Raw genomic sequence first — 27,861 nt, 5'->3', positions numbered from 1 at the left:
TGAATTAATTCGCCCAGTCATTTGGTGTTCGTCTCATCCTCATGTGACAGAACGGGAAACTGAGGCACAGAAAGGGACCTGACTTGCCCAAAGTCATGCTGGGCAAAAGCAGCAGAGCTGGAATCAGAACCCAGAACTCCTGATTGCCAGGCCTCTGCTCTAGACGTCCCCCCAGATCCAAGAATAGAACCCAGGAGTCCTGATTCCCAGTCCCCTGCTGTAACCACTAGACCCCACTCCCTCTTTTTATAAGAGCCACCTCCCTTCTTTCTTCCCACTCCCCCCCGTCAGCTCAGTCTCTCGCTGAACTAGCTGCTAGCGAGCTCAGCGCACGTGATGAGCGTGCGGGTCACGGTGCAGGAGTGTGTGTTGGCACGGGTGTGAGTGGCCTTGACTCGAGCTGCACATAGCGCTCGGGCAGGGCCTGGGGAGACCGGCTCTGTAAAATAGTCATGAGCAAAATACGCTCTTTTTCTTCCTAGCTAGAGTCCGGAGACTAACCATCGCTCCCTGCCAGCAAGAGCGCTGCGGAGGGCAGTGAGGTGGAAAAGCAGTTTGGCTCCAGCCGGCCCTCCCGGAGGTGCCCCATTGCCAGCAGCCGGAGGAGTCGGTTCTCTTGCAGCCGCTCCTGATGGAAGCCGGGCACATGGCGGGGCCCAATCCCCAGCACTGCCCCCTTATCGCCTTGCACTCCCGTTCACACCAGCTGGGGAGCCGAACCTGCCTGTGCACCAGTCTCACCTGCTCCGGGGTGGAACCGGGGTGCGCGTGTGTTGCTCCAATCCCCTGCTTGTGCTGCCCAGCTGTAGCCATCTGATACCCAGTCTCCCCTCCCGTGAGCCCTTCCCAGCCCGCCCTGGATCCAGTCTTACACCCGCCCCCTTAGAGGGAAGCCGTATCCCCCTTGTACAGATGGGGAAACTGAGGCACAGGGTGAGTACGGGCCGGATCCTAATCCCCCGACTCACACCTGCATCCCAAGTCACCCCTCTGAGATCGGTGGGTGGCTCCCAGAGGAGCCTGTTCCTTGGCCAAGGAGGCAGAGCCAGACATTGCAGCCAGACCTCCTGCATCCCAGCGCCGCTGCCTTAGCCCCTAACGCCCCAGGACTGCTGCCCCACTCCTGCACCGGCTAGCCTAGGGAGGTGTCCCAGCCCAGGGACCACAGAAGCCTCCCCCTGTCTTGCTAACAACCCACTAGAAACCTCCTCGGGACAGGGCGAGTCGCCTAGGGGTCACCACGAGGGGGGCTGGACCCAGAGGCCGTCAGCACCAGTGGGGCCCCACCTCCACTGCTGGAGCAGAAAGAAGCTCCCTGGCGGGTCGCGATAGCAGACTCTTATCCTGAGCGGGAACGCGCGGAACGCCCACCGAGCCATTTACACCCGGATCCCAGCCGGGGCAGGCTGTCCCGCCCCTGATTCCAGAGCTGGGTTCCGGGGTCTGCCAGCCCCTCCACCCCCCTGGGGTCAGGGTACACAGAAACAAGAGAAATCCACCCCTGGGCACCAGGCCTGGCCCAAGACCTGGGCCCTAGTCGAGCTAGGGGCTTGGGCAGGCCCAGCGGTGAGCATGCAGTGCCACGGAGCCACCAGCTCTGTGACTGGGCCCTGTGGCTGGGTGCGTCCTGCTCTGGGGAAGGTCATTAAGGGGTTGCACGGGGAAGGGGCGGTGACCACCTCCCAGGCTGCTGGTCAGCGTTGCCCCTCGTGGAGACAGAACTCTGCGGGGAGGGGGGGGGGACCCGATCCTGCCCTGGCCAGATGGTGCAGAGCCTGCATCACCTTCCTACATGGGAGCCCCCAGAGGTGTGGGCCTGGGAGAGCTTGCCCTGTGGCATGGCTCCGTGCCAAGGGGAAAGGGCCAGGCCCCTGGTTTGACAAGTGGGACCAAGCAGAGGGTAAAACCCTCTCTACTCAGGCTTGATTGTTCAGGGGAAGGGGGCTTCGCACCTCGTTATCCCGCAGTAACGACCCCAGCCTGGCCCTGTACAGGACTCTGGACGCCCCAGCACACAACAGTATCTTCAGCCAGGGGCTGCCCAGGGCAGATCTGCCAGGGCCTAGCCAAGGAGGGTCCCTGCTGCCTTAGCTCCCGAGCTAACTTCCTCCCAGCAGCAACGGCAGCCGAATCCCAGGTCCCTGCTCTGGTAGAGGCCAAGAGCATGAATCCGGGTTTATCCTACGCTCTACCCGGGGCCCAATCCAGCGTGGGTGCTGAGCACTCTCAGCTCTCCCTGAAGTCAGGGTGTTCAGCATGGCACAGGATTGAACCCTCAGTGCCCGGCTCAGTGTGTCAGGGTGCTGAGCCCTTTGGCAAAGCTGGTGCCAGCAGTGGGTACTGGGCAACTGGAAATCTGCCCTGTAATCCGGCCAATAGTATCCAAGCCAAAACCCACTGAAGTCAATGGGAGTATAAGGATGCTGAGGCCTGGGACCTACGCATGCATTTGGGTCAAGCCCTTAACGATGACAACTTATATCCACTCAATTTGCAGCCCTTTGCCTGACCAGCCGCCCCTCCCCCCTCCGTCCTCTGAAGAGATGAGCATTTATGGAGGTTAAAATCATTCCCTGTTTTTTTTTAAAGTCCCCTTTTGAGAAACTGAGTTTCCCCCACTTGGGTTTTTGGCCCTAAATCCGGAGCGGTACCGAAAAAACGGTCGTTAAAAAATAATAATCAAACGCATTTATAGTTCAGCCTCAAAACTGCTTCAGCTGGGCATTCAGATTCCACTGCCGCTGGAAAGCCGGATTTCTCTCTTCCCTTCCCCGGCCATTTCAATGTACGTGGACAACAAAACCGCAGCCCAGCCCAGCAGCTGGGGTTACAGCAAAGCTTCCCAACCGCCCGGACTATAATTATTTTGATTCTGCAAACTCTTGACTAGCAGGCGCAGTGCTGGCTAGCCCCTGGGCATCTCAGGAAGTGCTGGACTGGGCCCTTAGCTGACGTAAACTCTGTGGAGACATGGACTTTGCTTTCATCCCAAAGCACCTAGCGCTGTTATTGCTACGGAAATAAAGAAGGATCTAGTCCAGCGGCGCTCAACCTTTGCAGACGACTGTACCCCTTTCCGGGGTCTGATTTGTCTCGCGTACCCCCAAGTTTCACCTCACTTAAAAATGACTTGCTTACAAAACCAGGCATAAAAATACAGGCGTGTCACAGCCCCACTATTACCCAACAATGGCTGACTTTCTCCTTTGTACCAGAGAATTCTAAAATAAAGCAATTGGAATATAAATACGGTACTTACATTTCCGGGTCGAGAATACAGAGCAGTATAAACAAGCCACTGTCTGTATGAAATTTTAGTTGGTACTGACTTGGCTAGGGCTTATTATGTCGCCTGTTGTAAAACTAGGCAAATGTCTAGATGAGTTGATGTCCCCCCCCGGAACAGCTCTGAGTACCACTGATCTAGTCCATAGGGTGCCGGTGATTGGAGTCAGAAACTCTTCATATTCGCATTGGCTCCCTCTCCTCCCAAAGACGCTCCATTTTGATTCCCTGAATTTGTCAGCTTCGCCAACCCCAATGGTGTATCTCAGCCCCCCCGAGTTTCACTTGCGCTGGCGAGCCAGGGAAAACAATCAACGCTGAGTTTGTGTCACATTAGCCCAGTTCCACTCTGCTACATCTTCCCCCGCTGGGACTGCCTGGAAATGGAAGCTTCTTTCACACCTTGAATAATTTAAACATCGTTGTTATGTAAGGAGGTTTGGCTGGTTTTTAAAGCACAAAACTCTTGTCCTGGAGCATTCTCTGTTTTGCGGCTTGCATGTAAATCATTTGCATTTGTATTTGATAAAATAATTAGTCGCACCTAAGGGGACCCGCTTGGTTTAGTGAAAATCCGAGCAATTGTTTATCTGTGGTTTGTTTGTAACATTCAAACCTTCCTGCCTTCCAGTCCTATAACCACGCTCACTCTCGGGGTTAGAACTGAAGTTTTAAACCCATAGCGCAATAAGAAGACCCAAGAGCCGGCTCTGAAGTCAGAGCCTGGTTGTTATTGTTGATGTTTTCCACATGTACCAGCTATAAAAATATGCTAAGGGCCAGATTCTCGGCGGAGCTGAATGGGCATAGCATCTAGTGAAGTCAGCGGCGCTACCCTGATTTACACCCGCGCTGGAACTTTCTCGCCTCAGTTTACAAAAATATCAGCCAATGTACTTGATTTATAAAGGGGTAAAATAAACCCCGTTTTCCTACACTTTGATCCCCTCTCTTTTTGTCACTGCTTGAAATCTGCCCTGAAACAGCAAACGATCCAACATTATACTGTGACTAACCTTTGCCAGCCAGCCTCCATCCCTAGGGCTGAATCCAGCTCAAAATACCCTCCAACAAAGCCGGGTTTCCATAATTGCTTTCATTCCGGGCTTGTAAAAAGTGGAATGTTATCAAATTCCAGAAAATGATCTTATGCGAATCGCCTCCTTAGCTAACCCTGCCCTGCCTTCTCTTTTGTTTTCAGGAATATTCCCAGAGCAGATTTTTCACCGATGCCGTTCTTAACTTTATTTTGAATTAAGAAATTGGCCAGAGCCCTTGTTTAATTTGCCCCTGGACCTATTTCACACGCTGCCCCTTCTGCTTTTTAAAGACCACTTGCTCCCTCCCTAATACGGAGAAGTGTGTTTAAAAAAGAAGACAAGAAATGAACCAGCAGAGACAAATTTAGCTCTGACCTAGAGGCCTCAGGCTGAAGACAGGCCTCCTTTAGCAGGAGCGAAGGATATGCCATTTGGCAAGATCACGAGAAGGGGGCGGGCGGGGGGCCAGACCCTCTGTTTATACAGGAGGAAAGGAATCAGGAGGGAACTGTCAAAGCCCAGCCTGGGGATTTGGGATCAGAACCTCGCAAGTTTTCCCTCTGCTTCCCCGGGCCCAGAGTTACACCCGTGGCAAATATTCACGGGGTTTGGGACTCAGATGATAACTCAATCCCTGTGCTAAAAGGAGACTCAAAGGTGTCCAGGGGCAGAAGGAAATGGGGTCACAACCCCCCCCACCCACACAGGGCCTGACTCTCCCCTGTGCAAAACTACCCCACTGGAGTCAGGGTGGGGTGGAGAAGAACTGTCCCTTCCCCCCCTCCAACCCGACTCCCTAAACCCACTGCACATCCAAACCCCCGGCCTCTATCCATGACGCCTCTCATCTGATTGTACCTCCTGCCATCTGTTACCATCTCGCTCTCGCTGCAAACAGCCTGGCCCCCACCCCCCTAAGCCCTGACATTTTAATATGCATGGCCATTTCGCACGGCCCCCACTTTCTCTGCCCTCCTGGCCACAGCTGATCTGATCTCCCCCGACATCCCCAAGTCTCCTTTTTCCTCGGGCTGCTCTTGCTTTGTCATTTCATAGTCAGTTTTCTCTCCCCCCCCCATCCCATTGTTGGGAGCTCCTTTATTGTTCTAGCAGCCCGGGCCTGGCTCACTTACCTTTGTGCATGCCCGTGTATTTATCCTTAATCACTGTCAACTCGTAGATCTTCCCAAATTGCTCGAAGATGGGCTTCAGATCCTTCTCCTCCAAATTCCGTGGGATCTGCCCGATGAAAAGTTTAATGGCATCGGGTTCCTTCATTGGTCCAAAGGGGCGAATCTGGGGGCGAGCTTCGAATCGCCTACCCGGCCCCAGCGGAAGAAGCGAGAACACAATCCCAGCCCTAACTACGGTCCCAACACTGCCCAGCAGCGAACCAAACAAAGGGAGCAGAGGCTGGTTGGTGGCTCTGGATGCTTGAACCAGGATTCCCCAAATCTGTAAAAAAAAATGTGGTTTTTTGGGGTGGGTGGGAAATTCCTCCCTGTCGCCTCCTCGTTGTCTCTGATTTTTTTTAACCTTTAAAAAAAATTAAAAATCCTGATTTTTTTTGGTGCAAAAAAAATTAAATAATCATAATAAAAAAAAATCAACTCTAAAGAATCTTGCAATTCTGCCTCCTTGGAAGCGAGCTGTTGGTCTGAGCTCTTTGCAATTTCAGAGCCCTGGCGCTAATACTTTTGATCTATTAATTACAGAGCTTGCAAAGCAGTTAATTAGTTTATTGATTAACTTTCCTTGAAGAGGTTGAGACCAGTTTAAATTCTTGGGTGGTTGTTGGTGGTTGTTTAAAAAAAAAAATTATTGATTCATTTCTTTCTCCTCCTTTTTCCCCACCCCTTTTCCAAGCTGGATTTCAGCTGCTTTTGCTGGATTTCTCCCTTTAATGGATCTTGAGCTCTGATTCAAATCTTTTCTTTACCAACAAAAACCTCCTCTCCAGCCCGCCCTCCTTCCCTGACAAATAATGATGTCAGATTTAGGGGCTGGGAGCAAACTCCCAGCCCCGGGAGAGACGCAGGCAGGAAGGTTCAGTGCCACAGAAAATGACAGGCTCAGGCCAACTGATACAAATAAATACAAGCCTGGACAGAAAAATAGAGACCCCAGCTTGCTACCAGCACTGCTTGTGCTGTTCTTCTAAGGACCACTTCCTGAGACGCCAGTGTAGATGGTCCATATAAGGAAATACTGCAGCATATAAGATCAGGTCATACAACACAGAGCACCCCCGCAGATATTCTAGTTTGAGTTTATTAGGTGTGCACGTGTACATGAATGAGCATATACGGGCCACGGCTTTCACAAGTGACGAGTGGTTTTGGGTGCCGCAATACTGGGGCTGCCCAAGCGGAGACCCCCTGAAAGGATCTGGACGTTCAGGGGCTCTGATCTCTTTAAAGAGTCTCAAGCATAAGCCAGTAATAGAGGCCCCCCATAATCCCAGGTCTCGTTCGAAAATCTTGGCTTCTCTATTCCTAGATCAGGGGTGGGCAAATCTTTTGGCCCGAGGGCCACATCTGGGTATGGAAATTGTATGGCGGGCCATGAATGCTCATGAAATTGGGGTTGGGGTGCAGGAGGGCTCTGGCTGGGGGTGTAGGTTCTGGGGTGGGGCCAGAAATGAGGAATTCAGGGAGCGGGAGGAGTCTCCGGGCTGGGGCAGGGGGTTGGGGTGTGGGAGGGGGTCAGGCTCCGGACGGCGCTTACCTCAAGCAGCTCCTGGAAGCAGCGGCATGTCCCCGCTCCGGATCCTACGCGGAGGTGCAGCCAGGCGGCTCTGCGCACTGCCCCGTCCACAGGCGCCGCCCCTGCAGCTCCCATTGGCCGCAGTTCCCTGCCACTGGGGTCATCTAGTGTCACCTCCTGCATCGTACAAGCCAGAGAACTGCCCTGAATACATTCCTGTTTGAAATAGAGCCGGTCTTTTAGAAAAAAGATCCAATCTCTATTTAAAAATTGCCAGGCGAATCCACCAGCCCCCTTGGTAAATTGTTACAAGGGTTAATTAAAAATGTGCACCTTATTTCTAGACTGAATTGGGCTCGCTTCAACTTCCAGCCATTGGCAGGGCTGCCCAGAGGGGGGGGGGGCAAGTGGGGCAATTTGCCGCAAGCCCCGCAGGGGCCCCCACGAGAGTTTTTCGGGGCTCCTGGAGCGGGGTCCTTCACTCGCTCCGGGGGCCCCGGAAAACTCTTGCAGGGCCGGGCCCCCGGAGCTTCTTCCGCTCTGGGTCTTCGGCGCCAGGCCCCCTGAATCCTCTGGGCGGCCCTGACCATTGGATCTGGTTAGACCTTTGTTGGCTGGACTGAAGAGCCCGTTATCATCAAATTTCTGTCCCCCATATAGATAGTGATCAAATAACCCCTTAACTTGCTCTTTGTGAAGCTAAATAGATGGAGCTCTTTGAGTCGCTCACTATAAGGCAGGTTTTCCAATCCTGGCTCTTCTCTGACCCCTATGCAATTTATCAACATCCTTCTTGAATTCTGAACGTCGGAACTAGACACAGAATTCCAGCCGTGGTCACACCAGTGCCGTGTGTCTGTGTATTTTGGGTGTGTCTATTGGCATTAATAAATGTAATATAATACAATACAATATACAACACAGGTTTACATCTCTCAAGTCTCTTTTGTTTTGAACGGCCTCACCACTCTACACACACAGCACTAATGAAATGCAGCCATCTCTGGGGTGGGGAGCATCAGCAGCTTGCTGTATATCACAGGAAGAGGAGATTTTGGCTAAGTATCCGAGGACTTTTAGGTAGTAAGGTGCTGCTGTAACGCAGATAACTAAGGGTGGATCACAGGAGAAAATGAGATGAGGCCAACCAGGGGAGGGAGTTGGTATACGGAAGCCAATGCCTTTTTAGTTTGGGGGATAATCTGCACAAAAATGGGTTGAGAAATTACTAGAAACATCTATTTTATTGTTATTTAAACCATTTACCAAAGCGAACGCCACCTGCTGGGGCTTGGGGGTGGATGGGGGGGGCAGCACAGGACACAGTTCTAAGCATCACCCTGCTAAAGCGTCCCCGCTATACCATTTTGCATTTACACAACACCATCCATCCACAGGTCACAAGGAAGTGAGGCTCGGTACAGAGGTAGGTCTCGTGAACCCAGTTTGACAGAAGTGGAAACTGAGTCAAGGCCACACTTGGGAGCTGGGAGAGAACCCAGGAGTCCTGACGTCCAGTCCCTTGCTCGGGCTGCTAGATCCACCCAAGCTGGGAGAGAACCCAGGAGTCCAGATGTCTGCTCCCCTGACATAAATACCCCATCCTCCATGCCAGCTACAGAACCTAGGGATCTTGAGTCCCTGTGCCCTGCTCTAACCACTGGACCACACTTCCCCAGTGGCAGAGAAAAGCCTGCAGCCCCCACGCCCAGCCCTGCTCTGAGCACTAGGCCACGCTGCCTCCGGAGAGCCACAATCAGGGAGCAACCGGGCTGGGAATTTGGCGACGGTCCCTAAGCCGGTCCCAGCGCACTGCCCATTGTTCGTGGAGCTGTCCGCGGTGCTGAAGCCCAGCTGGGCCTCCATGGAGAGAGCCGGGCCGAGCGGCGCCGGGACCCGGGATCGCCCGGGACAGCCGGGCCGGACCCCCGGCTTGGCTGCCCCTGAAACCACAGAGCCACACACAAACATACACACCCGGAGGAGATACACACACACACACACACGCACACACACACACACACACACACACACACGATACACTCAGCAACAGACACAGATTCACACACAAACATACACACCCGGAGGACACACACACACACGATACACTCAGCAACACACACAGATCCACACACAAACATACACACCCGGAGGAGATACACACACACACACAGAGAGCAACACACACACACACACATGAGATACATACAGCAACACACACAGATACACCCCCCCCCAGAGGAGATACATACACGTGCGCGCACACACACACACACAGAGCAACACACACAGAGGAGATACACAGAGCAACACACACACAGATGTACACACACAGATACACATGACAATACACAACACACGTATACACACAGAGATACACACACAGAGATGCACACACAGCAACACACAGAGATGTGCACATACAGATACACACATAAACATACACACCCAGAGGAGATACACACAGCAACACACACAGATACACACACAGATATGACAACACACTTACACACACATGGATACACACTTAGAGATGCACGCAGAGCAACACACATATAAAGGAGATATCCACACACACAGCAACATACATACACACACAAAGGTACACACAGATATGCACCTATTCATAGATACACAGTGATACATACACATGGCAACACACATATAAAGGAGATTTACACACACACACACACACACACGCACGTAGACACACACACATGCATGATTTAAATCCTAATCAAATCAGAGTAACAGAGACGGAGAGACGCCCAGCTGGGAGCTGGCAGCTGTGGGAAGTGGGTTTCAGAGAAATGATCTGGGGCTGCAGCCCCCCCTCACTGGTTGCTAAAAATAAAAAGAATGGGCCCTTCGGAAACCCAGGCAAGAAACCAACAGCCCCAAATACCCCAGAACTTTTATTTTAATGGATCAGCGTTCTCAGTTTATATACACGGAGTGACATCAGATAAGCCAGCTCCACTCCCACCTAGCCACCCCCCCCCACCCCCACCTAGCCATCCCTCCCCCCACACCCACCCCCCAACACCCATCTAGCCATCCCTCCATCCCCATATATACCACCACCTAGCCCTCCTTCCATCCCCATACACCCCCACCTAGCCATCCACCCCCCCACCTAGCCGTCTATCCCTCCACACACCTAGCCATCCCTCCCCCCCAACACCCACCTAGCCATCCCTCTATCCCCATACACCCTCACCTAGCCATTCCTCCATCCATCCTAATACACACCCTCTATCTACCTGTCTACGTGCATTTATACATATATACACACACGTATAAAATGTATATACACATCCATTACTCCTGGGGGAATTCTGCACCACTGCATGTGCGCAGAATTTATGTCCCCCTCAGATTTCTTTGCTTCCTTGCAGAAAAGTGACTCTCTGACAGGGAAGCAAAGGGAAGCCAGAAGAGCGGTCATGCGACCCTCCCCAGCAATATGTTTCGGGTGCCCAGGGCAGCCGGCAGAGAAGTAAATCACTGTGGAGTAGGGGGCAGGACTGGAGAAGACCTGGCTGGTGGCTCCTACCCTTGCGTTAGGCCCATCTGTTAGTCCCAGCTGGGCTGGGGAGGACAGGACTTCCTGTTTCCCTGCATGGCATCCGGGGCCGGGTCAGACCCACCCCTAGATTTCTCCCCCAGCTGTAGGAAGCTCTGCAAACTCCCCCCCACCCACTTCCTCCACCCATCACTTCTCAGCTGCATGGGAAGGGATCCCCATACCGGGAGCTGCTCCCCTATCTGCCCAAGCCCCATGCATCCAGACCCCCTCATGCCCAGACCCTCCTGCTGAGCCTCACTCCTCAACACTCAGAGCCCCCTCCCAATGAGCCCCATTCCCCCTGCCCCATGAACCACCCCAATGAGCCACCCGCACCCAGACCCCCCGCCATGCTCTATCCCCCCCCACACACCCAGACTTCCCCCAACCACCTGGATCCCCCATTCACAGTCCCATTACTGTTGCACCCAGAACCCCCCAACAAGCCTCTGTGCATCCAGATCTTCCCCACACCCGGATCCCCCACTGAACCACCCGCACCCAGATTGCCCCACACAGAACCCTCTCAACCCCCACTCGAATTCCCCCACACTAAGCCCCTCCACACTTGGATCCTGCCTTGCTGAGCCTGCCTGCCCACACCTGGTGCACCTGGCACGGAGGGGCAGGGCCCTGGGGTGTTTCTGGGGCAGACCCGCTCCTTGCGCTGTGTCAGGGTTGGGTGCAGCCTCACCGCTGAGTCAGTGTCCCGGGGGGGAGCTGCACAGTGAACTCCCACCTCTGTGTAGCCAGTGGTCTCCGCTCCACAATGCCATGCTGGAGTCTCCACATTGATTTGACAAATAAAATGTGCAGAATTTTGCAGAATTTTAAAATATTGAGTGCAGAATTTTTAATTGTTTGGCGCAGAATTCCCTCAGGAGTAATCCTGGAAGCAACGCACAGCTGGCTAGTCCCTTAACCCCAGCTGCTGTCTTCAGAAACCCAACTGTCATCTTTTAAATGCTTTGTGGCACAGGCCATGTATCAAACACAAAGAGGAGGCAACGTTTGTGCCATCTCCCCAGCCCAGTTTTTGCAGCTGAGGAGGAGAAACCTTACAGGCCGTGCATGGGAGCGTTACCCTTCATATTTCATTTGGCTTTCAAAGAATTGTTTTGCTGTTGCAATTTTCCCAAGGGTTTTGAAATCAGGCCATTTTCCTTTGCCAGATTCCCCCCACCCCATTTCTTTAATCAGAGACAATGGACTTGCCCCAAAGAGGCAGGAGAGGGTTGTGAGTATTATTTTTTTCCTTAGGCCCAGAGGCAGAAAGATGTAGCTGCGGAGAGCGGAAATTGGCTGTTGCTTTGGGCTGGTCTGACAGCCAGGGAGGGGAAGGGGGTGGCTAAGCTGTGGGAGGAGACTATTCTGGTTAATATCCTTTATCGAATTCTGGTCATGGAGCCCTGGCTTTCCTGGAGGGAAAGAAGCCGCTGCCTTGCTCCGCACACAGGATCGCCGGCAGTGTCTCCTGCCCCTGGCTGGCCGGCTTCTGGATCCAGAGCTGGAGGAATGGGCCAGAGTGATGCGGATGTTACGCTTCCTGGGGGCATCATTTCTTATGGCCGCTGGCGAGATGCCGTTTGTCCTTCATCCGGACTTTTTATTAAGAGATCTTGGCTTCTCTCTGCACAGAGGGGGAAGGGACTGGAGGGGGCATGGTGATGGGGCTGTCTGGGGGGTTCTGGGGGATCGTTGTGTGTGTGTGTGTGCGTGTGCGTGCGCGCGCAGTGTCTGAACAGGCAGTAGGTACAAATTGCAGACTGATCACCCACACGCCCGTGCCTGTTGTGAGGTCATTTTTAATCCCCTTAAACTTTCCACCCAAGGATAAGGCAGGTGTTGGCGGGCGGGGGGGGGGGGGGGCAGAAACACATAAAGAGAAAACTTTTCTTACAGGCCTCCTCCGCCTCCCACTGCTATCAATAACACAGGGCCTGTGGCAGTACCGTTTGCCTGATTCTGCACTAGGCTGCCAGAGGAAGGATGGACTAGTGGATAAGATGTTGTCCTGGAATTCAGGAGACTGGGGATCAATTCTTCCCCCTGCCACAGACTTCCTGGGTGATCTTGGGCAAATCACTTGATCTGACAGCTGTAAAGCGGAGATCATCATCCTTCCTTTGTCAGACTGTAGACTTGGTGGGGTGGGGGAATGTCTCTCCCAGGACACACATGGCCACTGATCTCAGCTCTGGCCTCCAGGGGTTATTGTAACATAAATAATAATAATCCTAAATGCAAAAGGATTGGGCTGGCTGGCCCTTTAAGCAGGGCACTGCCTGGCAGTTACCCCTCAGCCTTGCCCAGGATCTAGCCACCGAGGGGCAAGGAGTAGTCCCGGCTAGGTGCAATCGAGTTAGAGTGACTGACCCCAGTTGTGGAGGACTCAGTCTAAGGGAAGAGACTACAGAGAAGGCAGGGGGAGTCTCCTATAGGAAGGAGACCCCCCAGGGAGCATGTTAGGGCCCTGAGATGGGAGCTCCCTGGTCTTTGGGGGCCCTGACGGGAAGCTGGCAGTGGGGGAATCCTGCTGCGGAAGAAGAAAGATACGAGATGCTCCCCAAGGCCAGGAAGCAGATGACTTCAGTGACACCTGAGAGGGCAGAAAAACTATTAGTTTGAGCATTTGATTTGGACTTTCAGTTGCACTTTTTGTTACCACAGAAGGGGACTCAACTTTATGTGATTCGGCCAGAGGGCCAAGCCATGGAAAACCAGGTGACAGGCAGTCAGCCAGCAGGACCCCTGGCAGCATCGCACCCTACCACGAGGGCGCTACGGGGGCACAACAGGCCCTTAGCTAAGACAGGACCCAGATCAAGTCAGAGTCTTGTGTGTTGAGACTAGACTTGATTTATGATTTTCTTAATGCACTGAACATATTTTTCACTTTTCCCTGAACATGTTTCCATTGAATCGCATCAATAAAAAAACAACAACGGGCCAACTCGTCTGCTTGGAGCCCATGGACTTTGCTGATTTACACCAGCTGGGGATCTGGCCCTAATAACGACCTTGAGAGAGCTTTTTGAAAAGGACTTTTCCCTGCAAACATCCTGTGGGGAATTGTATTTATTACTCACATGAATCACTCTAGCTAATTAGCTATATAATGCATTGTGGTAGCGTCTAGGAGCCCCAGGCACTGACCAGCAAGCCATGGCGCTAGGCGCTGTACAAACCCAGGGCTTGTAAGCCAGCCCCTGCCCCCAAAGAGCTGCGACTCCAGATATTTTTGTCAAGGAATAATAAATTGCAGGCATGTGCCCAAGCCAAAGGATTCCAAAGAAAACACAGAATAAAATAACAATGGGATTACTGTCCATGTAAACGCCCCTCTGCAGATTCAAAGCACGCTATAAATGACTGACCCAAGGGTAAGTATCAGCACCTGGATTTTCCAGGTGTGGAAACGGAAGCATAATGAGGTGTGATATTGTTTGCTATTATTTGTATTACAGCATTGCCTAGCGATCAGGCGCCTGTTATGCTGGTCCCTTCGCAGACACAGAGTGGCCGAGATCAAGGGCCCCCTTGGGCCAGGCGCTGCACAGACACAGAGCAAGACAGTCCCTGCCCCAGAGAACTCACAGTCTTAACAGGCAAGTGGTGTGACTGTCCTTCTTGTACAGCGGAGGAACAGCGGTACCGACAGATCAAGTGCTATTTACCCTTTCCTGCAATCCAAGAACCAGGGCTCACCCAATGACGTTAATAGGCAGCGGGTTTAATGCAAACAAGAGGAAGTACTTTTGCACACAACGCACAGTTAACCTGCGGAACTCATTGCCAGGGGAGGTTGTGATGGCCAAAGGTATAACTGTATTCAAAAAAGAACTAGATAACTTCCTGGAGGATCAGTCCATTAATGGCCATGAGGCAAGATGGTCAGGGAGGTAACCCCATCCTCTGGGGTGACCCGAAACTGCCAGAAGCCAGGAGGGGGAAGACGGGGTGGCTCACTCCATTAGTGCCCCCTGTTCTGTTCACTCTTTTTGGTACTGGCCACAGTCAGAGACAGGACACTGGGCCAGATGGACCATTGGGCTGACCCCGTAGGGCAGCTCTTATGTACTTAAATGACAGGGAGTCAATAGCAGAGCCAGGGAGTGAACCCAGATCCCCCGAGTCCCAGCCCAGAGCATTAGCCATAGGACCATCTTTTGTCCTTCTCCAGTCAAGGCCGCACATGGATAACGATCCTGTCCCGATATTGATAAACCTAGCCAACATTTTCAGGCACCTAAAGGTAGCCCCCTGCCATCCTGCCCGGAGCCGCACTCTGGCACCTCAGTAAGGGGCCCGGTCCAGCTATTCCTGTTAACTTCCAGGGGAGCCACGTGCGGTTGAAAATCAGGCCATGAACCCGGGGGTCTAAACACGGCCTGGCTTTTGGCACCGAGCTTGAAAATATTGGCTTGAGATCCCAAAGCATTTTTCAGACGGCGCCTGCAAGCGCCGGGAGCTGGCTAGAGACAAGGGGAGTCCTTTCCATCCCTCACACACACACAAATATATCCACGTGGGTTCCTTCGTTCTCCACTGACATTAGCTACCCCGGTAACACTGAACAGCCACCCAAGGCCAGGACAAAGCGTCCCGGAGTTTCGCCTCTGCTCTGTCTCACTGATAAGTCACTTTAGCACCAGCTGGCTACCTGCACCGAAACCCCACGTCTCCCAAGATGCATCTCCTGCTGCTATTTCTGGAGGTTGGCAAAGCCAGCGGGGGAAGTGGTGGAAGCCACGTTGCTCAAGTCATTTCCAGGCAGCCCGGACAGAGCCCTGGAGACTAGACAATCCCACGCTGACCCTGTTGGGACTTTGCAGGCTCCTGGGCTTGAACGAAACCCATCGGGGTTTCCCCACGGATTTGGCCCAGCCGGCTCTGCCTCGGCTCTCCAGCCCCACAAAATTAAAACCAGCCGCTCCGAGGGCCCTTCCCAAGGCCTGGCGTTTGCAGCAAACCCTGGGATGCTGAAAGGGATGTCGAATTCCCTGCCAGCTGGAAGCCAGGGAGGTCACACCCCTGAGTTTGGATCGCCGAGTTATGGAGATCCGGGGTCCCGGCACAGTCTCAGTGCAGGACGTTGGCTCCCAATTTCTCCTCCGCCCCCTATTTCACTAGGTGTATTAGTGCAACGCTGGGGCACCAATGGAGATCAAGGCCCCACTGTGCCAGGCTCTGCACCCACACAGACGGTCCCTGCCCCAGAGAACTCCCTGTCTGAACAGACAAGCCAGGCAAAGCAGGGGCTGTTACCCAGATGGGGAACTGAGGCCCAGACAGGGACAAAGACTCATCCAAGGGCACCCAGCAAGTCCTGGCATTATGTGTCCTAGCCCCGGGGCCATCCTCCCAGGCCCCATGGCATCATTAGCTTTGGTAACCCCCAGCCCCTGCTCCTCAGGGGTCCCCTCGCTGCCGTCTCCCGTGTTCTCAAGCACAAGCCCCACTCAAAAGTGGTTCCTGAGCCCCAGGCTGAGGCTTGTGGGGAGCCCCTAGGGACCACCCTCTCTGGGAATGAGGTTTAGTATCATGTGATGACCCACCCACAGCCCTCCAGAGCTGCTGGCAGGAGCTGCTACAGCCAGAGCTGAAAACTCAAGGCTGCCTAGGCAGGGCTGTAACGTTCCTCTGCAGGCGGGGGCACAGAGAGGGACCAGGAACATCACCCCCCCGAGTCATGAATGCACCAAGTGGGGTGCAAGGCCAGGCTCAGGGCAGACACTAACTGAACCCATCTAGTGTTTCAGGTGGGAGCTGGGTACCCCAAGATGCCTGAGCAACCAGGGATTTTCCAAAGTGCCCTGGCACATTTCCAGGGGGCTCCATCCATCCAGAAGGGAAACACACACTAGGCGCATAGTATCCTATGCAAATGATCACGTTGCATATGCTAATGAGGCCTAGCTACTCTAGGGCCCTTTGCAGATGCCCGTGGAGAGTGGCCATGTTGGGGACGAGAGCGGGTGTCGGGGAAACCCAGCTAACTAGAAGACGCGACCCCATGCCATGGGGAGCTGGCAGTGGTGTCAGAACCTCTCCCTTGCCTGACACTGGTGATTCAGCCCCGTCTTGGCATCTCTGACACCCGGGTGCCCTCTGTGTCTGTAGGGTGTCTCCTCGGGGACCTTCCCCCTGCAGGGGTGGGGACCCCCCGTCCTGAGGGGAAGGCAGCTGATCCCAAGGGTGGCCCTGCCAGGCTCACTGACCCCTCCCTGGGTGTGAGAGTGCCACCTCCCCTCAGTCTAATCCTATCAACGCTCCCCACCCCCTCTCACAGAGGTGTGGAAGAGGGGCTCACTCCAGGGACCGTCTCTTTAATGGGGCACTCCCTCAGCAGCGGCCCCTCGGCCTAGCGTCATTGGAGCTCCCAGGGCTGACGCTGTTTGCGCACCCATCCCCCAGATCGCGTTCTGCCCTCTGGGCGCTTAGAGAGCATGGATGCAACATAGCAACCGGTTCTGGAAATCTGCAGGGCATCCAAACAGCTGCTTATGCCAGCCCAAGCCTTCAGAAACATTGGCCTCCGTGACTTGCCCCAGCTCAGTTGGCAGAGGTGGGAACAGAACCCAGGAGTCCTGACTCTCAGTCCCCTGCTCTAACCACTAGCCCCCAACAGCTAGTTGGCAACAGAACCCAGGAATCCTGAGTCCCAGGCCTTTTCTCTAACTAGCAGGCCACACTCCCACCCACAGCCAAGAAGAGAACCCAGGAATCCTGAGTCCCAGGCCTCTTCTCTAACTAGCAGGCCACACTCCCACCCACAGCCAAGAAGAGAACCCAGGAGTCCTGATCCCCAGTCCTTCCTGTTCCAACACTGAGTGGGCACAGGGCTGGGGCAGGAAGTTTCATTAAGAGGATTTAGCCCGTTTATTTTCTCAAAGTTCATCTCGCCTCAGCGCACTCTGCATTATTAACAAAACTATCAGTAAAATGTCACCACGTCCTGTGCTCAGAACTTCCTTCCCCAAACCGTGCGAAATCCATTTGCCCGTCCTGGCGCTCTGTCCAGAATACAAACGAGATTCTCCGCCCATTACCTCGGAAATTAAATTCACTGGGTGTTATTCTGCCCCGCGCGTCTTTGGGTGTCTCGCTCTTTGATGGATGGAAACTGAACGCAGAATTGTGTCTCCCAAAAACGAACGCCAAATCGAATCCCTAGGGAGTAAATCTCCCCGCCCTTCCGCTGCAAGAAACACAAACGTCTCGCCTTAACCTTGCAAGCCGGCAAGCTTTATTCAGACGGGGAGCCCACTGGGGGAAGGGACTGGCTCTCGTTGTGTGTCTGTGCAGTGCCTGGCACAACGGGGCCCTGAGCTGAGCCGAGCCTCTGGGTGCTACTGTCACACACCTACCAATACACCCTACCCCTCCATCCCATTATCATCAGGATAAGTTCCTGGCTGCCAGCAACCATCCTAGAATTCTCTCGCAGACCAGCATAACCTGCAGCAGCTGCTCGAGGACGTTCGCAAATGAGCAATACTCGGTTAGTCCTTTGAGCCGTGCCAATGGCATAGGTGCACTTGTCTTTCAACACCTTGCTTGCCGCTCCTCGCTGTCTGCATTAAAACGCCTCCATTTCCCCCAAAGTTGCTGTTCTTATGGTTTTCCTCAGCCCCAGTTTTGTAAAGGGACTGCTCCATGCACAAGACACATGCTGCTTTATTCAGCTACCGGGGGGGGTGGGGGGGTGGGTGGGCGGCAGACACAAGGGAGGGGTGGGGCATGGCTCCAGCCCATAATACTCCGAGTAACCCAGGTAACCCATCGATGACTACTTTACTACAAGCATTCTTAAAACTACAATACCCACCTGCTGAAGTGAAAAAACAGATTGACAGAGCCAGACGAGTACCCAGAAGTCACCTCCTACAAGACAGGGCCAACAAAGAAAATAACAGAACGCCACTAGCCGCCACCTTCAGCCCCCAACTAAAACCTCTCCAGCGCATCATCAGAGATCTACAACCTATCCTGAAAGATGATCCTTTACTCTCACAGATCTTGGGAGACAGACCTGTCCTCGCTTACAGACAACCCCCCAACCTAAAGCAAATACTCACCAGCAACCACACATCACTGAACAAAAACACTGACCCAGGAACCTATCCTTGTAACAAAGCCCGATGCCAACTCTGTCCACATATCTATTCAAGTGACATCATCATAGGGCCTAATCACATCAGCCATACCATCAGGGGCTCGTTCACCTGCACATCTACCAATGTGATATATGCCATCATGTGCCAGCAATGCCCCTCTGCCATGTACATTGGCCAAACCGGACAGTCTCTACGCAAAAGAATTAATGGACACAAATCTGACATCAGGAATCATAATACTCAAAAACCAGTGGGAGAACACTTTAACCTGTCTGGCCATTCTATGACAGACCTGCGGGTGGCTATCTTAAAACAGAAAAACTTCAAAAACAGACTCCAATGAGAGACTGCTGAGCTGGAATTGATATGCAAACTAGACACAATCAACACAGGATTAAATAAAGACTGGGAATGGCTGAGCCATTACAAACATTGAATCTATCTCCCCTTGTAAGTATTTTCACACTTGCTTCTTATCAAACTGTCTGTACTGAGCCATCTTGATTATCACTTCAAAAGTTTTTTTCTCTCTTACTTAATTGGCCTCTCAGAGTTGGTAAGACAACTCCCACCTGTTCATGCTCTCTGTATGGGTGTGTATATATATCTCCTCAATATATGTTTCACTCTATATGCATCCGAAGAAGTGGGTTGTAGCCCACGAAAGCTTATGCTCTAATAAATGTGTTAGTCTCTAAGGTGCCACAAGTACTCCTGTTCTTTTTGCGGATACTTTACTACACTGGCCCTCCTAGGAACTGCCCTATAGTAGTGTGACCCACAGAGCACGTGGGTAAGGGCTAGAGAGGGGGCCAGCTGGAATTACAGCCCTATGGGCTGAGAGCTGCAGCAAGGGAGGGGCGGTGCGAAAACTCTCAATTCTTTGTTAGCCCCGCCCTCGGCCCCGCCCACTTGTCAGTTTCATCGGGGAGCTGTGGCTTGCCCATGTAGATTGGACACTCTTTGGGGCGGGGGCTGGGTCTCGCTATGCTTTTGTACACGATGGGCCTGTGGCCAAGGCCTTGGTTTTAAAGTGCCACCAGGCCTGGGTGAGAGGGTTTTGTGCATGGACGGGACGGGGTTAGAGACAGCACCTGTGTGAACTTTGCAGTGAAGACAGACGTCTAAGACTGTGAGCTCTCGGGGGCAGGGACAGTCTCTTACTCTGTGTCTGTGCAGCGCCCGGCACGACAGGCCCTGATCCTGGTCACTCTGTGTCTATGCAGCACTTGGCACAACAGGGCCCTGATCTCTGTTACTCTGTGTCTGGGAGCACCCAGCACAGTGGGGCCCTGATCTTGGTCAGTGCCTGCAGATACTACCATAATACACAGAAGAAATAAGGCCCCCAGCTGGCTGAGGCTAACACAATACACACGGCAAATAACAACGGCAGCTCTAATACACCAGGTTTAAGATTCCCCTGGAAGCAGCTGAGAGTAAAGCAGGAGATGAGGGAGTTACTGGCCCGATATTCTTTCATTACCTTTGAACTGAATTAGCCCTGGGGAAAGGCGCTGGACTGAGAGCAGGGGCGAGTCAAGTCATCTTGATCCGCAGGTTGGGGGCCAGGCAATGTTCCGCTCCCCCCCCACACCATGCTCAGCAGCCATGCTCCCCCTGGTGGAGGAAATGTACAGTACCATGCCGAGGGCACATGGGGGGCAGGATACCCAGGTGGGGTGAAATGTTGGGTGAAATCCCCACTCTGCAGAGCCCACCGGGGAACACACGTCCCCTTCTGGGCCAGTCCACAGAGGACAGATCTCCAGCTGTAGCCACCCCCGGTGTGTCACGCTGTCATGCCCCCCAAGGCCCGGGCACCGCCCTGTGCCCAGTGTGCGTTTCACTCTGAGCACTAACTTAAGGCTGGCTGTTGGATCCGGCGCGTTGCTGCCCTTCCAGCGTGTTGTGCGGCTGATGCAGCGTGTGAGGATCTTTGGACCCAGTGGCAGCATCCGAGCAAGTGTCTGCAGTGCCCCCATGACTGTCCTGTCTCAGAGCAGATCTGTGCATTTCAGGCTGGGGGGCGGGGGTATGATATATCACTCTACTCGCCCGGACTGGGCACTCAAAGCACTTTGCAATAATTCATTCCACTTCCCCAGCTCCTCTGAGAGGCAGGGAAGGATTAGCTCCATTTTTCAAAGGAGGGAAACCGAGGCAAAGAGTGGGGCAGGGACTTGGCTCCAAAGTAAGTCAGTAATGGACTGCAGGAGTCCTGGCTCCCAGTCCAGTGGTCTCACCACTAACCCACACTTCCTTCCTAGAGCTGGGAAAGCCACTGAGGAGTACTGAATCTCAGCCCTGCGGCTCTAGCCGCCAGAATATAATCCCTCAAAGAACTGGGAACAGAACCCAGGAGTCCTGACTCCCCGTCCCCAGCTCTAGCCACTAGATGACACCCCAGTGCTCAATGCTGCCCGTTTGTGGCCCTCTAGCCACCAGCCATGATTCTTCCCACTTGGGGGTCCCTGGCACCACCGAGAGGCCTGCGCCCCATTGGTGATGGAGCTGACAAGCTCACACGGAGCAGGGCCTGCTGGCGGCACAGAGCAGCTTGCTGCAGAACTGGCATTTGCTCCCAGAGAGAAGGGCTGAGAAAAGTGGGTCAGAAAGTGCCTGATGGTCTAAAAGAGGAAACAGCTGCTGTAGCCAGGAGTGGCTTAGAACGGGAGTGGGGTCAGTGGCGGGGCAGTGCTCAGCTGGGACTAGGGCCACAGGAGTTACCAGCCAGGGGCTGCAGCTCCCACTGCTGTCCAGCGAGCAGGATGCACCTGAGCCCCTCAGAGAAAGGGTCCTCCCAGAGCTGGGGGTAGAACCCAGGTGTCCTGCCTCCCATCCCCCACCCCACTCTACCCCTAGACCTCACTCCCCTCCCACAGCTGGGGGTAGAACCCAGGTGTCCTGCCTCCCATCCCCCACCCCACTCTAACCCTAGACCTCACTCCCCTCCCAGAGCTGGGGGTAGAACCCAGGTGTCCTGCCTCCCATCCCCCACCCCACTCTACCCCTAGACCTCACTCCCCTCCCACAGCTGGGGGTAGAACCCAGGTGTCCTGCCTCCCATCCCCCACCCCACTCTACCCCTAGACCTCACTCCCCTCCCAGAGCTGGGGGTAGAACCCAGGTGTCCTGCCTCCCATCCCCACCCCACTCTAACCCTAGACCTCACTCCCCTCCCACAGCTGGGGGTAGAACCCAGGTGTCCTGCCTCCCATCCCCCACCCCACTCTTGGGGGTAGAACCCAGGTGTCCTGCCTCCCATCCCCCACCCCACTCTACCCCTAGACCTCACTCCCCTCCCACAGCTGGGGGTAGAACCCAGGTGTCCTGCCTCCCATCTCCCACCCCACTCTAACCCTAGACCTCACTCCCCTCCCAGAGCTGGGGGTTGAACCCAGGTGTCCTGCCTCCCATCGCCCACCCCACTCTACCCCTAGACCTCATTCCCCTCCCAGAGCTGGGGGTAGAACCCAGGTGTCCTGCCTCCCATCCCCCACCCCACTCTAACCCTAGACCTCACTCCCCTCCCAGAGCTGGGGGTAGAACCCAGGTGTCCTGCCTCCCATCCCCCACCCCACTCTAACCCTAGACCTCACTCCCCTCCCACAGCTGGGGGTAGAACCCAGGTGTCCTGCCTCCCATCCCCCACCCCACTCTACCCCTAGACCTCACTCCCCTCCCACCGCTGGGGACAGAACCCAGGTGTCCTGCCTCCCATCCCTTATGTCCAGACGGATTTGGCTCGACTCCAATGCCATTAGCCTGACACGAGAACTCCTACACCAGGCCGGGTTCAGTGCAGTGCACTGTTACCTGAGGCACCCTGGGATTGGGCCGAGCTGGCAGTTGTGCCAGGCCTCGTGCGATATTAGGGGAGCTGGCAAACAGCTCAGCAAAGCCGTGGTGGCCAGGGGTGGGGTGTCTCTCCCTGCGTTCCAGGGGTGATGGAGAGAGAGAGCAAGTGGGCTGGTTACCCAGTGCTCAGGGAGGGAGGGAAGAAGAAAGAAAGAAAAAATGGTGATGATAAACAGAGAAAGAAAAAAGCACAGGGAAAGATAGAAGGAACTAGAGAAAGAGAAACAGCTCGAAGGAGAGAAAGACAAGCCGAGAACTACAGAAAGCCAAGGCGATGGCGAGAGAAACAGCGACAAGGAAAGGTTATAATAAGCAGTGGAGCTAGGTAAACATTTTCCATCAAAAACCATTTTTGGGGGGGTGGAAAGTGGCTTTTTGACAAAAAGAAAAATTTCCCCCAAACGCTTTTGCTCAGCGAAAATTTTCCGGCTTTCGTCAAACACGCCGAATATTTTGAAACAGAAGCGACTGGAAAATGTCAGGTGCTGAAAACTGGGGAACAATAGTGGAGGTTTTTCCCTGCCCCCAACAAAATACCCCTCCCCCCAAATTTAGACGGAAAAGGAAGGATTTTCATTGCTGTTGAAATTTTCCAGGGAGTGGGGGAAGCATTTCCTGCCCCACTCGAAGAACGAGAGAGAGAGAGAAAGGAGAAAACAGGAGAAGGGAGGGATACAAAAGGGGTGAAGAACTCAGAAGACAAAGGGCGTCGTCTGTTTCATCCTTTCTCCCCAGATTTGGGACCCCGCGAACAGCCCTGGCAAACATTACAGACTGTGCTTAGAGCCCCTCTGGTTCTGGGGGGGGGCACATTATCCCCATGGGGAGACACTCTTGAACAAAGGGGGAGCGGCACCCCCCCCCCAAAGCTCTCTAGCTGCCGCCTTAATTGGTGAGGATTTTAAATTGCAAACTCCTGGGCATTCATTCCACACCTTGGAGGGCTCCGGAGTCCCTTGGGGTCACCATCTGTCTGCTTCAGCCGGGGACGGAGAGGACGGGCGGCTCAGTGGGGGGGCTCTCCTTTTATCCCAGCTCCGGGCCTGCTCCCGGCAGGGGGATGGGGGAAGGGAGCCCAAAGCGCCCTGCTCTGCCAAGGCAGCTGGCCAGCATCCCACCCACCCCTTCACCAAGGGACGGAGAAGGACCACGGGGCACAGAAACCAGCTGGCGTGTGGTGAAGTTGGGGGCACGTGGGCAGCTGACAGATTGACCCTGGCATGAGAATATTATAATCAATGCAGCTGCATGTGGGGGTAGCAAGGAGAGGGCCCGCCTACCCAGCCCCACTTGGAGGGTAAATGGGAATCTCTGTTAGCTATTGGGAGTAGAGGGCCTATGACCCATGGGTGACCAGTTCCGATCCCACGCAGTAGACATCCCTTAGACGGAAGTCGCTATATGCTCGGCAGTAGTGGGATAGCAGGCAAAGGCTGTGAATGGCTGAAGACAGAAGGGACCACTGGGCTGGGGGAGAAGGGTAAGGGCAGACCCTACACTGCTGGGGTCATCACAGAAAGAGGAACAGCGGCTCAGACATGACCATGAGAGGAGCTATATAAAAACCAGATAGATGGAGCAAGGGGTGTGAATGGGGCTAGACAGAGGGGTGTACATGGGAATGGATGGCTAGAGGGGCATGCATGGGAATGGATGGATACAGGGGTGTGAACGGGGTTAGACAGAGGGGTGCATAGGGGGATGGATGGATTGATGGATGGATAGATAGATAGCTGCCCTTTTCTTGTGGGTGGCTCTGTCTTCCCTCTCCATATCCCCAGTGCAGTTCGGTGCCCTGGCTGGGAAGGCGCTGGGGAGTTATGCTGGATTCCGTCTTCTCTATGGTGGGGAATGAGCACCCATATCTCCCCTGCACCCCGCATTACCACACGTGGTTTGTGGCAGGGTAAACTGCAACCCTTCCACCCCAGAGGTAGCTGCATTTTAGTGCTGGGTGAGCCATTCCCTGTGTAAATCATGTATAGAACGCTGCCACTGGAAAATGCAAACTGGCCTCCTACAGTGTCATTTGGGTACATTCCTCTTCTGCACGTCAGCTTAAAATTTATCCGGGCTACAGTGCCTGGCACAACAGGACGCTGCTCTGTGACCGGGGCTCAACAATGCTACCGCAACACAGACAGTAAATAATAATAATAAAGCCTGACGCGTGAGTGCTCAGAGCGCCTCGGGACGCCGCGATGGCTCAACTGAGCTGGAGTCTCGAATCCAAATGACTAGGTGAAGAAATTCTTTTCCCTGCCGTTTGCTCCATGCCGGAGTCTCTTCTCTCCCTCCCTCCCTCGTTATTTCTTTGCTAATTAAAACCTACCCAGCTGCTTGCTTAAAGATCTGGATCTAAAAAACAGCTGATTGAAATCAGTACCTCTCTTTGGTTCTCACCTGGCGCCCTTCACTAATACCAGAGTACTTCACAACCTCGAATGGCGTTAGCCTCGTACACTCTTGTGCGGCAGGGCAGCACTATGAGCCCCACAACAGATGGGGAAACTGAGGCACAGAGTGATTACATTTTCAGACGCTACTCAGGATACAACACCCCCACAGCAGCGAGTCTCAGCCCAGGTCAACTCACTCGGGCTCGCAGGGCCTGAAAATAGTGACGTAGCTGTTTGGCCTCGGGCTGGAGCCTGGGCTTTGAGACTCTCCCCCTTGCCAGGTCTCGGAGCCCAGGCTCCAGCTTGAGCGTCTGCATGGCTATTTTTAGCCCCGAGTCAATTGACCTGGGCTCTGAGACTCGCAGCCGTGGGACTTTTCTGTGGTGTAGATGTGCCCTAAGTGTCTTAGGAGTCAACTGTTTACTCTGCACGCTAGGCCCGGGTCTGTGGGACCTGGGGGTTGAGGCCTTGGTGTTTCACAGACCTTCTGATTCAGGTCTGCGGCTCCAGCTGCGTCCACACTGCAAAATGACAGGGCTCGGACCCGACTCGCAGCGGGACTTGGGCTCTGACCCCACCCCAGCAGGGGCCTAGGACCCGGGCCCCACAAGCACTTGCGGATGGCAACTGTGCCTGGGCTGAGCACAGTCTGCCAATGCAACCCCGCTCGCCAGCCTGGATACGGGGTGGGTTTGTCCACCATATTAGGGATGCAGTCATGCCACTGGCCGAGGTGCTGGCGAGACCTCGTCTGGAATCCTGGCTCCAGCTCTGGGCGCCCGGGGCCTTTCCGGGGCAGGTGCAGGGAAGGGCTACGGGGATGATCAGAGAACGAAGGGCCGCTCTCGCGCAAGCTTGGCTGAGTGGGGAGCTGATGGCTGGCTAAACGCACATAAGCAGGGAATCCCCAGGGCAGGAGAGGAGCCGTTGAAGCTAAAGGACAGTGTCGGCCCAAGAACAAATGGGGATAAACCGGCCAACAGCCAACTGAGGCTGGAAATTAAAAGCAGGTTTCTAACCTTGTGAGGAGGCAGGGTCCAGACCAGCCTCCCAGCAGCAGTGGGGGGCACACGGCCTAGTTTGAAGATGGAGCTCGATCAGTTTGTGGACAGGAGCCTACGATGGGGTTGCCGGCAGTAGCAGGGACAGGACCCGATGACCCAGGCCTATGTTCCTAATAACCATGGGGCTTCTCCCTGCCCCAGCGACTGCTCCCGGGTCACTAACTCACTTCTCCCCACCCTCTGAGACTGCTCAGCGGGCACAACCGCGGGAGGCGGTTGAGGGAAGCGTCTCTGCCCGGGCAGACAGCAGAAGGGTCCGGGGCAAAGCCGTGAAACCCGCAGACGCGGAGCGGCCCCTTTGCCCGTTTGGTGCCACCGCCTGCCGATGCAGTCTCCATGCGTGGTGAGCGGGTACAACGCCACCTCCTGCTGGAGGGAATCGGTGTTTGTGAGCTGGTTTGGCAGGCTCAAGATATGCGCAGGGATCGGGCTGTTTGGTGTCTGTTACGCTGCCTGCTCTGGGCTTGATCCACAGAGACCGGGAGCTTGCAACAGCTCTTGGCTGGGGGGGCTCTGGCTGGCGAGGGTCATGCACTCCAGTCCCTGCTGCTGGCCAAGAGGCCCACCCACTATATGCAGGAATGAGTCACGTGCAGGCCAGGAGGGACCCAGCAGGGTGACCGTGAGAGCAAAGCCCGAGTGGGGGCTGGCGCCCAGTTGCGCAGGATAGGAGCTAGCTCACAGCATGAGCTGTTGGGCTAGATCCCGCAGTGGCCAGGGCATTAGACATGCCGAAAAAGGGAGAGTTACTAGCGGCTTTATGCAAAGAATTCCTACCTCCACCTCGCCTGGGTCTTGTACGCTTCAGAGGAGAAAAGACCTGGTTTTCATGGGCCGCGTTTACTTCTTTTTAAACGGGCTGCTACGTTTCAAGCCAGCGTGGAGCAGCGGCAGGAGTGTGACATCACCAGCAACCCAGTCACTCATCAAAGAGCGGATGGGTAGGAGGGAATAAGGTTTAATGGTTAGAGTGGGGGAGGGGGAGCCAGGACTCCTGGGTTCTATTTCTTGCTGTGGGAAGGAGTGTGGTCTCGGGGTTATAGAAGATAGGTCTAATCAGAAAAGGGGGGGGGGAACTGAGGCACGGGGAGGGGAAGTGACTTGCCCTGATTCCCAGGCCCAGCCCTTAGCTACTGGACCACACTGCCTCTCTGGTGAAGCAATGCCAGTCCAGGGATTGTCTCACTAAGCCCAGGAGAGCAGCTCCCGAGCAAGTCTGTAGGATCCTCTGTCCTCGTTCCCTGACCTCAGGTGCCCTCAGCAGCTGCTGCTCCACGCTCCTGGCTGCTGATCCCCAGTGAGGGCGGGTGCAGCTGGGAGCCCCCTGCAGTCCGTGCCGACAGCACGGCATTGTCCCTGCACAGTGATCTGTGCCCCACTCTTCCTCCCCCCGCCCCCACTCGAGAGCCGGAGCAGGGGGGTGAAATGCCACCAGGCGAGAGGGGGGCAAGCGTCCCGTACGAAGAACCCCAGAGCTCTTTGTCCTCCCTGGGCCGGCGGATCGAGTCCCAGGCAGCCCAGCCACATGGCCGGAGCACAGGGCTCGGCCCATGAGATCACAGAGCCCCACGGGCCTTGTGAGGGGCATCACCCTTAGTTGCTAGCAGACCCCCTGGCCTTGGGGCTACTGCCCAGCAGGGCATGATGCTGGGATTTCCATCTGTCCCTTGCCCTCCGCAGCTCTCTGCTCCCTTCCACAGCCTCCTCCCCGGCCCTCTGGATGCCCCCTCGAGGGCCGGACCCATGGGGCTCTTGCTGGAGTCAGAGCAAGAGCTGGCATCCTCGGATCGCCAAGGCCGGACCCCGCTCCCAGAAAAG

The 27,861-nt window shown here is 54.6% G+C and overlaps 1 protein-coding gene across 40 annotated transcripts in view; it reads right to left on the bottom strand.

The window, feature by feature from the left end:
• Positions 1-5,603, bottom strand: part of CELF3 (CUGBP Elav-like family member 3) — a 37,945-nt gene extending 32,342 nt beyond the window's left edge. For all 40 annotated transcript variants that reach the window (XM_065420098.1, XM_065420117.1, XM_065420092.1 and 37 more), the window contains exon 1: positions 5,459-5,603. In XM_065420098.1, the coding sequence (XP_065276170.1) occupies positions 5,459-5,603 (145 nt within the window). The remainder of the gene's footprint in view (positions 1-5,458) is intronic.
• Between the last annotated feature and the right edge of the window lie 22,258 nt (positions 5,604-27,861).

Source organism: Emys orbicularis, chromosome 20, assembly GCF_028017835.1.
Source record: "Emys orbicularis isolate rEmyOrb1 chromosome 20, rEmyOrb1.hap1, whole genome shotgun sequence".
NCBI lineage: Eukaryota > Metazoa > Chordata > Testudines > Emydidae > Emys > Emys orbicularis.
The sequence above is the reverse complement of the archived record's forward strand: the minus strand, read 5'-3'. Positions and strand labels throughout refer to the sequence as shown.